The following is a 12,255-nucleotide window of genomic DNA, read 5'->3' as shown; positions in this document are numbered from 1 at the left end:
AATAATCAAGTACGGCCGGGCGCGGTGGCTCAAGCCTGTAATCCCAGCACTTTGGGAGGCCGAGATGGGTGGATCACGAGGTCAAGAGATCGAGACCATCCTGGCGAACACAGTGAAACCCCGTCTCTACTAAAAAATACAAAAAACTAGCCGGGCGAGATGGCGGGCGCCTGTAGTCCCAGCTACTCGGGAGGCTGAGGCAGGAGAATGGCGTAAACCCCGGAGGCGGAGCTTGCAGTGAGCTGAGATCCGGCCACTGCACTCCAGCCCGGGCGACAGAGCGAGACTCCGTCTCAAAAAAAAAAAAGAAATAATCAAGTACAAAGAAATTGAAAACACTGCAAGGCAACCAATACAAAACAACACAAAATAATTACTGTGGGCTGTCAGCTTGCAATCTCTGGCAGGATAAAATTTAAAACTCCCCGGCACAGTATTCATAACCCTCCATAATCTGGACTCTGCTCAACTAGTCTTCCCTCTCCACGTTTTCCACCTTGCACCCTATGTCCCAATCATGATGAATGACTTACAGTTCCCCCAATGCACCACCATGTTGTTTGGTGGCTCCTCTGGCCTTACACTACTTCCTCCATCTAGAATGCCTTCCGCTGCCCTTAGCAGATCTCTATTCCATAAGATCTCCAGCAAGATCTTAGAGCTGGACTCTGAACCCAATAACCTCAACTCCAAGATTCCTCAAACACAATCTGCCCTACACTGACCTCTTTATCTACCAATGCTATCCCTCAAACTCTTTCTGTTTGAAAGGCACAAGAGATTAGAAAGGGGAGAGCAGTTAGGAGACTATTGCAATACTCGGAAAAAAGTCATAGTGAATTAATTAATGACTACCTGGTTAATTGTTTGAATGAGTGAATGAGACATGACCAAGCTCCCTGCTAGCTCCATCAGTCAGCATCTGGCTTAGCTGATACAACCTTCCTTATTCTCACATTGTTCCCCACCCCCATATTCCTTGATTCTCTGAGCCATAAGAGTTGGTTGGGAGAAACATAAAAATATTTACAGGAAAGGGGACTATCACCCTTGACCCTTCTAGGTTCAGAATGTGGTCCCTGCTTCTTCCAAAGCTGTCTTCTTTTTGGACATTCCACTTTTGTAACCACCTGTCTGTGCCCCTCTTCTTCCCCAATCCTCTTTCTATACCAGATGCCTAGTTTCTTCTCCAAGTGCCTTTCCCATCCTACACAACTCCCCACATCCTACAGCAAAACAATTTCTAACCACTTACCTCCTCCCCATCTTAGGCATCGAGCCAGATCATTTCCAGTACCCAGGGGCAACACAGCAACAGGAGGCAAAACCGGCAAGTTAGCTTTGTCTGCGGAGGCAGGTGAAGAGAAGGATGGAGTGAGTTAGCTCTGCAAGACTACGACTCCAGTCTCTTCCTAGAGCCCCTCCCTGCACTGACCAATGGTCTCTAGAATCCAGCCTACTGTGCCATCTCCACCACACACCAAAATCCGGCCATCAGGAACATCCTTGAACAATCGGAGCCTGAGACAAAGGGGAGAGAGAAGATGAAGGATAACAGGACTGAGGTTACCCAACTCCTGGGCAGGCACATTGCTTCTTGTCTCTCATTCCTTAGGACCCTCCTCCTTTTTGTCAAAAGACTTGAGTTTCTATGAAGGTCAGAGAAAAGAACAATGGGGAAAGTTATAGCCACTCCTCAGTGGTTAGGGAAAAATTGGTATCTTCATTCTTGGAGAGCAGTATAGAGATGGGCCAGAGAGCTCGGAGGATGGGATACCCAGTGATCCTAGGGAAGGAAACATTCCGAATTCTGGCCTCTTGGGGATCTCTAGCCCTCCTCTCCCAACTGCGCTCTTTCCTGCACTCTCCTAACATATACAGATACACAGACCAACGAAAACACTGTGATACAGCCCCTAACCTGTGCTCACCCTATCTCAGGACCATCCTTCAGGAGGTTGAACACCTGTCGAGGGTTTAATATATACTGGAACTTCCAGAGCACCCTGTGTGTGGGAAAAAGAAAAGCTCATGGCAGGCGCGGGGGTAGGGGGTGATCTTCTGAACCTCACCCTCTTGATGTGTTCCTCAAGGTATGCCCCTCCAGACACACACATCCCCTTCCACCTTCCAAGTGCTGCAGGCAGGCCCTCCCTCTCATCTTAGAAGGCCCAATATATCTCTCCTCACCTCTGCCCCTGCTTCCCGCCACTCTTAGGATTGACAAAGACAAGAAGTGGGTGAGTGTTAGGAACAGGGTCAATCTGCATTGGGGGAAGAAAGTAAGGATAAAGAAAGCAGGATTTTGTCAGAGTTAAGGTGGGCCCTGGAGACAGGGGCAGAGGGCTGGCATTCCACCAAGATATTTTCCTCCTCCCTCCTGTTTCCCTCCCCTTCCCTCCCCCACCATGGTGGAGTTTCTGGAGAGTGAGCATCAACCGCCCCCCACCAGGCACTCCCACTTCATTCCCACCCATGAGGGATCCAGTGAAAAATCGGCCCCCATCATGAAGCCCCAGACTCTTAGCCCTGTACCCGCAGAGCCTCAGAGGTGCTCAAATTTAAATCATCCATGGTCTTCTGGCTTGTTTTGCTATTTTTACGATCCGGTCCAGAGGCCTGGGAGGGAAAGAAAGCAGAGGGAAGGAAAGCTGTATTGTGCACGAATCCCTAAACAGAGGGGTCTGACTTGAATCCTAAAAGTATGAGCTCTCTATTCTAAATGCCACTCAGTGAGTGTGGGAAATCGGGGAGGCACTCCTGTCCCTTCCCCACTGCAGCGGAGGGTCTCACCAGGACACTAGGATAGATGGAAGATGGAGGCAGGATGTGATCTCGGAGCAGCCCACAGTCACACTCATGGCCCACAGCTTGCAGGCAGTCATCGTGGATCTGAAAGACGAGGTGGGCACAGAGAGATCACGAAGGGAACCCTGTCTCCTCTCAACCTGGCAGTCTGGGCTGGAAAGAGCCCCTGGGGCAACTGTGGCTGTAAGTGAGGTGTGGCTGGGAGGCCCGTGGAGAGGGCAGCTCTGCGGGGCCCTAAGACGCAGCCAGGAGGGATGGCTCCCAAACTGACCTCTAGGTGGCACCATACACAATGCAGCCCGGTTAGACTGTGGTAGATCCGGATCTTTTTCTGACAGCGGTCGCAGCGCCCGGACTCACAGCCTCCTCGCACCCACACATGTGATTGGACCTTGGGGAGAAAGGCAGTCCCTTGTCTGGGAGGGTCTGAGCAGGACCTAGGGGAGGGAGGAGCTGAGGGCAGCAATGGGCCGAGGGCCAGGGCCAGGATGGAGGTGATGTTGGGAGCAGGGGCTTGAGGTCACTCACACCAATGTCCTTCCGAGACTTGGCATAGGTGCTGACTTCACAAGGCAGGGCTTTCATGGCACACTGGTCGTGAACAGTGTACTTACAGACTGAGGGAGAAGGAAGAAGTTGGGAGGCTTAGCTGAGCCCCTCCCCCTATTTCCTTCTTACCTGGGGGTGAGGCAGGATCAGATATGTGATCCCTTGCTTCAGGGTGTACCAGAATAAAAGTTTGGGGTGAAGTGCCCGCTTCCAAAAGCCATGCCTTTTCCTTACTCTTCCTCCTAAAAGATCAGCTGCTACCCCATACCTGCCCCACACCATCCATATGCCAGGCAGGAACTGAGCTGGATGATGCTTGGGAGGCTCAGGTCTAACAGCAATAGTAATCATACTAGATATTTTTTTATTGTATGATATAGTATGTGCATGCACCATCTGAAGCACTTTTCTTGCACCAACTTTTTTAATGCTCACAATTACCTCATTTTCAGTTGAGGAAACTAAGGCTTAAAGAAGTGATGTGGCTTTCCCAAGGTCACATAACTAGTCAGTGGCAGAGCCCAGGATTCAAACCTAGGTCTTTCTAAGTTCAGACAGCCAAGCTTCCACAGATAGCTGCGCTGACCCTCTTCCCCTACCTCCCAGGTCCCATTACTCACGGTTACAGCTCAGCCCCTGTTTGCCAAGACCAATGCTTGACTCGCACAGATTGCAGTAAACTGGCCTGGGGAACCTCTTAGGCCTCCACATGTGCTGTCCATCGTCCTTCAGAGTCTAGGGAGGCACAGTAGATGCTAGGGAGTGTCAAAGCCCTTACAGGACCAATCCTGGCAAGCATAACCCAAGGCTGTCTTACTCATCCTCCAAAGTCTCTCCACTCACCATCTCCAGACCCAGCAGCACTAGCAGTGGCACAGTGGTGGCCCCAGCCCGGACCCACTCAGCTTGAGAGACAGAGCCACTACCATCATAGTCAATCTCTTTCATCATCTCCTGAAGGATCTGAGCACAGAGTGGAAAGGGACTTTCAGTGTGAGTGGGTCTTCAGACCCAACACCTCTCCACTGCCTCTTAGGATACCCAGCCCAGTCATCTTAGCCAAGGGAACCAGGTTGCCTGTCAGAGATGAGGTAAGGCAGATGCAGGACTCATTAGGGAAGAAGATACAAGAAGGGACAAGAAGGAAGAGCTGCCTTACCGGCCTCAGCTCAGACACATCCCAATCCAGGTATTCAGCCACTCGCATCATCTGTAGGATAATTTTGTCCACTTCCTGGAGCAAAAAAGGCAAGAGCCGCAGTCATATCCCCCTTACTATCACCATCCAAATTCTTTTCCAGAAATCAGTGTTTCGGGGTTCCACACCAGATTCACACCTCTCATTCTCAGGTACGTCTGCCAAGTAAATAAATGTGTTTGTATGCTTGTAAGGCAGACCCAATTCATGTCTCCAGCATTCTCTTTGAGGGGTCAAGAGCTTGGGACTTACTTTCAAATTTAGTCCTACAGGACTCAACCTCTCCCCCCATCCTCTTCTGTTTCTTAAGACCCTGGAAAAGTAGGGGCAGGAGGGTGCAGACAAATGAACACATATTCCCTTGCCCAGCATACAGGGTCCCCAACTCACTGAGCTGTCCAGGATCCCATTTCTGTCCGTGTCGTACAGCTTGAAGGTGACTGTGGGGTGTTTTGGGGGGCCAGGGTCAGTTTGTGAGAGATACTCAAAGAATTCATACCAGAATATGGGGGAAACAAAGAGACAGGGAGAGAGCTTTTGGGTGAGAAGCCTAGAGCCTGGGATGGGACTGAGAAAGAGACAAAAAGGAAGGGAAAACAAGCATGGAATCCCCCTCAGTGAATGTGTCAGGGGAGACAATATACAATCCATATCCCAAGGACATCCTAGGCTGCCTACATGGGAATGTACAAGACATGGGTACTGGGGTGACTATGGTGAAGGGTATTAGGTATAAATAGTCTGGAAGAACAGAGGAAATGGGCTCATTCTCTGGCCCCACCTTTGTCTAGACCTGTCAGCCTTTAGGAATCCTGAAGGAATAAGGGAAAGGAGGCTGGGAAACACCTCTCTCTCCCTTCACTGCCCCACCACCTCACTCCAGAAGGGCAACTCACATTCTAACTTGTCTTCTGGCCGACCACCCTCCAGAAGGGAAAAGTAGCAGGAAACATCATTGAGACACACCACATCTGGTTACAAAAAAGCAGATCAGAAGTCAGGGCTCCCTTCACTTTGGCTCATGTTTTATCCTTTGTCTGTTCCACCTCTTCCTTTTTAAAAAAAAAAAAAAAATTTACTAATTTTTTTAAGAGACAAGGTCTCGCTCTGTCACTGAGGCTGGAGTGCAGTGGCATGATTACTGCTCACTGCACTTTGAACTCCTGGCCTCAAGCAATCCTCCCACCTCAGCCTCCCAAAGTGCTGGGACTACAGGTGTGAGCCACTGCCCTCAGCTTACCTCTCCCCTTTACCTTTCCTCCCCTTAGCTCCTAGACCAGCCTGACTATTCTCCACCAATTTCCCCCAACCTGCACAACATGTGACTCAAGTCAATTCTCATCCCCAAATCCGTAAGTTTGATTTTTCTTCCAGAGGCTCAGCCCAGTCCTACCTGCTTGACCATACCTTTTGTCACATTTGCCTCATTTAAGCAGTGATCAGTCTTAAAGGATTGAAACAGTGCCAGGCTTAGGTGTCTGGGAACATTATCCACTTCCAGATAGATTTTCAGGAATTGCTGGAATCCCTCGTACCCAATGGCCTATAATGAGAGTGAGCATTATCCCAGGGAGTCTGCAAGGTCGGAGCTGGGGCTGAAGAATTGGGAGTAGTGGGGACAGGGATAATAAGTGCAGAGCTGAGAAGCATCTGAGGCAGGAGTATGGTTTCTTTGATTAAGTCCTGAGTTAATAGAATCTCCTGTTTTGTCCTAAAGCAATAGTCGGAGTGACAATGGACACTAGGGTATCTCTAGAGGGGACAGCGAGGGACAGGTCCAGAATAATTCCTGGAAATTGGGGATCAAAAACAAAGATGGGAAGAGTTGATCAAGGAGAGAATTTCCCCGCTGCCACTCACATCTCCTTGGACATATTTAGCCATCTCACCATCCTCGAAGAGCTTTAGGACATCACTGACCTTTTTGGTGGAGTCTAGGGTGTGGAGAGAGTAAGAGAACAGCATTATTAGTCCAGCTGAGTTCTCCTGCCAGAGAAATCCAGCAGGAAAAAAGAGTCAAATAACATGAAGAAATTCCAAGAAGAAACAAAGAAATACAGAGGAAAAAATATTTCAGATCCCCAAAACAGTACCACTCTTTACTCCTCTTCTCTGAGAGCTGGAGCAAGCAGTCCAGGTACAGCGAAGGTGGGTAGAGAGCCGAGACCTTGCGCATCTCCCCATCTCCCGCTCCTCCCGTTCCCAGTCAGGGGCACATCTAAGCAGCACACTGCTCAAACCCACTGAGGAAGCTGGAGGGCAGGAGGTGTAATGAGGGGGAGGAGGGATTCTCTGGGGCAGGGTCTCTAGAACTGAAGGCCTGACAGGAAGACTCACATTCCATGTATTTTTGCAGCTGGGCAAAATCACTGGGGCTTATTAGGCCCCTCTCCTTGGCCATCTGTCTGTTTTTCTCAAGGATGGCCACAAAGGCAGCTTCGTAGTAGTACTTCCGTTGCTTGGACCTCTTCAGAGGGTAGGCCTGGGGAAAGGTGACAGACTGTACAGTGGGAAAAGCCAGCTGTCTGGGTGTCTTTTCTTCTGTCTGTTTCATTCTGTCTCTACTCCCACTATTATTTTTGTTCTTTCCTTCTCTCCTAGTCCCTCCCTAAATATCTTCCTTTCCCTGTGTCCCTCTTCCCTGTGCCTCTACCCTCCCTGACAATGTCTGTCCTCTGTCTCTGTTTCTCTGACTCATCTTGTCTCTCCATTTCTGGATCCTTCTCCTTCTCCCCCAACCTATCTTGATTCATCTGACTACCCTCACCTTCCCAACCGCACCCGGCTTTCTCAGTCTATATATGTTTCTGTGGGTGTGTCCCTTGTCTGTTTCGGCGTTTCCTCCCGCCATCGTCAATCTCTGCAGACTCTCCCCAGCCTGCGCTCTCTCCCGTCTCGGGTCCTCGGCAGTTCCCGCCCTCTGGGTGACTCTTACTGCGTTAGCGCGTCTTCCTGGCCATGACCCCATTTTGTTCCGCCTCTGGCCCGGGACCCCAGCTCCGCTCAGCCACCCACTCCCCGAGCCACCCACGCCCCGCAACGACCTCTAGCGCTTCTGACGCGCGACATAGAACCAGCTCTGGCAAGGTCCCTAGACCCGGCCCCGCCTGGACTGCGTTCCGCGGAGCTCCACTAGGGAAGGATGGGGACCTAGGCGCGGGGTAGGGAAGAGGCAGGGGAAGAGACTCTGGGTATCCACAGAGTCTCTTCCTCAGAAGAGGGTTCTGGGATACTGACATCCTAGAGAAAGGACTCACCCATCTGGCAGTTTTCAATGACTATAGTCCAACTTCTGCTGCCAACAGATCTAGTGTTTCCCAGTCCCGGGACAGTGGAGCCGAGTGCTAGTGTCTCGACTACTGGGAACTTCCTTCCACTCCGCTAGGTCAGCAGTGCTTAGGGAGCCCTAAGTTTTGGCTACTGGACCCAGGAACCAAGGTGCAGTGAGTGACTTGCCTTGATTCAATAATGATAATAATATATCTTATGTGAATATAACACAGCAGGGTTTTGGAACAGAACTAGGATTGGTCATATTTGGGTCCCATTCTTAGCTCTGATACCACTATGTGACTTGGAGAAGTTATATCTGTAAAATGGGGAGAATGAGAACCCATTTTTCACAGTTGTGTGGCTTAAGTAAAGCAATATATGAAAAGTGGCTTGTATAATGCCTGACATTTAGAAGGCCTACAAGAAATGCTAGTTATTATTGTATTAACAATTAGAATCAAATCCTGAGACATAGGAAACTGTTGGCATAACCATTCTACAGATGAGGAAACTGGAGCTCAGAGAAGCTTGGATTTCCTAAGGCAGTTGATAGATGGAAAATCCAAGGCTCCAGCCCAAGGCCATGTGGTAGTGCCTCTGCTTGTTACTCTGCCCTCCACTTGTTCCACTATCTCCTCACAGCGGGCCCTCTGGTTTAACTGCACTCCTTTCTGTTCGTCAGGCATGCCAAGCTCTCCCCCGCTCAGAGTGATGAGACTTACTGTTCTGTCTGCGGGACACCCTTCCCAGTTTGTAGTGGGTGCTCAATAGTGGTTGTACAAGTGATTGTGTAAAGCTGGGGATTCATAATTTGGGGCTATTAATCCAAATATGGTTACATGGGAATGGGATGCCAGAGTGTCCACCTGACAGTCAGAGGAAAGGAGATAATTTGTGGTACATAGAATAGGTGCTAAATAAATATTTGTTAAATGAATGAATGAATGATCCTGAAAAGCACTCATTGACTACCCCATCAAACACCCTGATCTCCACCCACTAATTTAGGGCTTGTTGGGTTAGGGAAGCAGTTTGGGTGTTCAAGAACAGCCCAGCCCCTTTCCTTTCTGATGATGCAAGAACCTTCTCTGCAGCCTCTACCCTTGGGACATCTCTGCTGCCTACTTTTATGCAGCACACCATTCCTGTTCCAGCAGCTCTCTGGGAACACTCAGAAGAAGGTTCTGGGATACTGACATCCTAGAGAAAGGACTCTACCCATCTGGCACTTTTCAATGACTGTAGTCCAACTTCTGCTGCCAACAGATCTAATGAATACTAATAGTCTTATGCCTAATGGGGCCTCTATAGCTTAATTGGCCTCTCTGATTACCTCTGGGAATTCTAAGATGACTCCAAAGTTCTAGGAAATGGAATCTGAGGGAGAAAGTGACAGGGAGGGAGCAAACAAGTTACAGTGCATAGGAGAGAGGACAGGCTTCTTCTCTGCCTCTCTTTTTACAATGATCTAACTCTTTCTTGCTCCCTTCTAGCTCCACAGGTCTTAAACCTGGAGAAGTAGTATAGAGTAGAAGTTAAGAGAATGGACTTGCAAATTGGACAGGCAAGGATCAGAATCCTAGCTCTTTGAGAGGTCATTTCATCTCCCTGAGCCTCAGTTTTCTCATTAGTAAAGTGGGCACCTACAGAAATCAGTTGAAATGTGGGCATTAAATAAGATGATATATGCAATGTACTTAGCAAACATCATGGCACAGAATAGGAACTCAATGATCATCAGCTATTATCATTCTTACACAAGGGTAGTACCTAGAGAAACATTTCTGGAGATTAGGAAAACCGATGTCTTTGAACCAGGAAGGCATAAATTTCAGGGACTTCCAGCATCAGTGAAGCCCAGTTGTACATCTTACCCCTTGTTATTAATATATCTGTCAGGTGCAAACATGTAGTATCAGGACCGTGAACTTTGCCTCTGGGAGGATGATGAGGTAGCTAGAACTAGACTCTCAGCGTTCAAGGACACCCCTGGGCTGGAATCTTCGACATGAGTGCTCCTGGGATCTTGTCAGTGGTTCTCTTGACCTCTCTTACTGAAAATTTAGCTATCCCTGGAGCTGAAGGGCAGCAAACTATGGGATCCTGGGAACTTAAAGACCTGGAACAAGTCCACTTTTTTCCTCCAGGTCCCTCCCAACCCTGAGGCTATAACCTGGGCTAGTCTAGGCAAATGCCAGGGCTGGGAGGGTGGGGTCTGCTGCCAGCCTGCCAGCTATTTGTGACTCACCCTTCCCTTCCCTCCTCTGGTTTCCCTGCCCACCCCTACCCACTTGGGGTGAGAAAGAAAGAAGTTGACTTGGAGGCAGAGAATCTTAGAACATCCACAGAGCTTAGAGTCACCAACCCTTGTATTTTACAGAGGAGGAAATTAAGGCATAGAGAGAGAATTACTCTCTTAAGGGCACAGACTCTAGACACCTATCCTTAGTAGATTCCACTAAATCTTAGAGCTCATGGGTCTCTGGATCTAATTTTAAACATCAAATACTAAAATTTTAACCAAGAGATAAATATTATTTCCAAAGCCTGTGTTAATATTTAAAGTTTCCTTTTTTCACTTAAGCATTCATTGCTCACATTCCAAGTCTTTTAAGTCGACCATTACTCAGGAAATAGCTATGTCCCCAGAATATTGAGGCTGCCCCAGGGGGCAGGAGCTCCGAATTTGAGGGCCCAAGATTGATTACCTGGACTTCTGAATTCCTTAATCATATCATAGACTGTATCCTCCTCCTCTCCTGGACCGCTGCTGCTAGTAGGTAGCCCCCAAGAGGGAATGATTTGCTTGAAGCCTCAAAACTTATTAAGCCTCCACAAACACTGAAGACTGCAGTGCTGCCTGGCTGAGGGGGTTGTGTGTGTGTGTGCATGTGTGTGTGTGTAGAGGGTGTCATTGCGTAGTACAGGAGGAAGTTACGATACTGGCATGGTTGGGGGATGTGGGCTTGTCTGTGCTGAGGCTGAAGAGATGCCCAATAATATATTTGCCTTTCTTCCTCAGGAAGGCTTATTTCTCCTATCTAAAGGTGAAAAGTGAGATTCAGACTCAGGTATTTTCAGAAACTTCCCAGTGACAGGTGGGGAGAGGATGGGGGTGGGAAGTTGGAGACCTGGAGGCCAAACAAGAACCCTTCTCCACCCGTGCGGCAGTGTGGAGGTTCCGAAAAGCACTTCCCTCAGAGTCGGGTCCCAGGAACCAGGCTTGACCATCCCTCCGAATGAGCTGGAGGGATGGAGGGAAGGCCTGGGAGACGTTACCCCCCAGGTTCTGGCCCAGCCCTCCCGCTGCACCCCCGCGTCCCAGCGCAGACCCTTCTCGATACCCGCTCCAGCTGTCACGCTTCCTCCTTCCCGACCGAGCACCACGAACGCAGCCCGTGGGTCCTGGCCCTCCCTACCCCTGTCCTGTTCCAATGGGGGAGGGCGGGGCGCTGGGGGGCTCGCGGGGTCTCTACCTTGCTTGGGAGGGCTCGCGGTCGTAGCTGAAGCGCCGGCGCTGGAGCTGGAGCCCGAGCTGGGCTGGAGGGGACGGGCCAGGCAGACGCGGCCGCAGCGGGGCCGCCCCGCTCCTGACGACACAGCTGCCCGCCCCCCACCCCAGCCTGCCCGCCGCGCCCGCACCCGGCGCCCCCAACTCTGGGAACTTCGAAGTTGGAGAGGCCCGTTTGTAGGTTTCCAGTTCACCATAACCTGCTCCTCCCTCCCTTGAATATGTCCTGGGCTTTGGACACATTTTCTCCATTTGCTGCGCTCCTCATCTTCTTCCCGCGCCGGCGGCAGCTCTGCTTCTATTTTCTCTTTCTAATCACTCACAGCCTCTCCCTTCACCCCAAACCTGGGAGGCCAAGATACCGGGCGGGCCGCTAGCAGAACAGCTCGGCAGCTGGGCACCCAACCAACTAGTCTCACTCTCTTCTGATTGCTGCCATCCTGAACTTCCCTTCCATCCACCACTGACTTCACACTCAGGAGATCCCACGGGGGCAAGGCCAGAGTCCCAGACCCCACAACCTGACCAAACACCTCTCTCCTGTCCCGGGCTCCACCCTGCTTGAGACAATCTGCCCACCTTCTCCACGTTCCTCTCCTCCCTTTTAGACTTATTTTCTCCAGTCTAAGAACACCTCCTGTCAAGACTCATGTCCTCTCCTTAATTCTAGGGTGGAGATTTGCACTCTGGTCTGTATCCACCCTTTCTCCACACCCTCATCCTCCCACTTTACCTGCTGGCCTTGGCAGGTAGCACAGAAGGCCCTGGCCAAAAGTAGGGAGTCAAAGGTCCTTTCAGCTTCTCCTGCCTGGAGTCTCTTCTAGAGTCATTAAGGCTCTTGGGGTCGCATGGCTGGTGGTGAAGGTGGTACAGCAAGGGAGAGAGATGGAGGCCTAGGGACTTACTGGCAGGAACT

General features: G+C 50.2%; 1 protein-coding gene across 26 annotated transcripts in view; it reads right to left on the bottom strand.

Moving 5' to 3' along the window:
* DGKA (diacylglycerol kinase alpha) overlaps positions 1–12,255 on the bottom strand; it is a 26,591-nt gene extending 14,336 nt beyond the window's left edge. For 3 of the 26 annotated variants that reach the window (XR_012420333.1, XM_045365431.3, XM_045365428.2), the window contains exons 1-17: positions 12,073–12,255; positions 6,893–7,037; positions 6,416–6,489; positions 5,963–6,098; positions 5,452–5,526; positions 4,808–4,995; positions 4,517–4,591; positions 4,201–4,320; positions 3,978–4,092; positions 3,337–3,425; positions 3,080–3,199; positions 2,794–2,892; positions 2,536–2,619; positions 2,191–2,264; positions 1,932–2,006; positions 1,436–1,521; positions 1,256–1,345 (exon numbers count right to left, since the gene is read on the bottom strand). Coding sequence is in view for 22 of the 26 variants with exons in the window: in XM_045365431.3 (XP_045221366.1) it covers positions 1,256–1,345; positions 1,436–1,521; positions 1,932–2,006; positions 2,191–2,264; positions 2,536–2,619; positions 2,794–2,892; positions 3,080–3,199; positions 3,337–3,425; positions 3,978–4,092; positions 4,201–4,320; positions 4,517–4,591; positions 4,808–4,995; positions 5,452–5,526; positions 5,963–6,098; positions 6,416–6,489; positions 6,893–6,956 (1,564 nt within the window). In the remaining 4 variants the exon portion in view is untranslated. Of the gene's footprint in view, positions 1–1,255; positions 1,346–1,435; positions 1,522–1,931; positions 2,007–2,190; positions 2,265–2,535; positions 2,620–2,793; positions 2,893–3,079; positions 3,200–3,336; positions 3,426–3,977; positions 4,093–4,200; positions 4,321–4,516; positions 4,592–4,807; positions 5,124–5,451; positions 5,608–5,948; positions 6,099–6,415; positions 6,490–6,892; positions 7,038–10,536; positions 10,704–11,304; positions 11,685–12,072 lie in introns of those variants that run through there. The other 23 variants (XR_012420337.1, XR_012420336.1, XR_012420334.1 and 20 more) reach the window with 18 other exon arrangements.

The sequence above is a fragment of the Macaca fascicularis genome, chromosome 11, assembly GCF_037993035.2.
Source record: "Macaca fascicularis isolate 582-1 chromosome 11, T2T-MFA8v1.1".
Classification (NCBI taxonomy): domain Eukaryota; kingdom Metazoa; phylum Chordata; class Mammalia; order Primates; family Cercopithecidae; genus Macaca; species Macaca fascicularis.
Note: the sequence above shows the minus strand (reverse complement) of the source record. Positions and strands in the feature narration are given on the sequence as shown.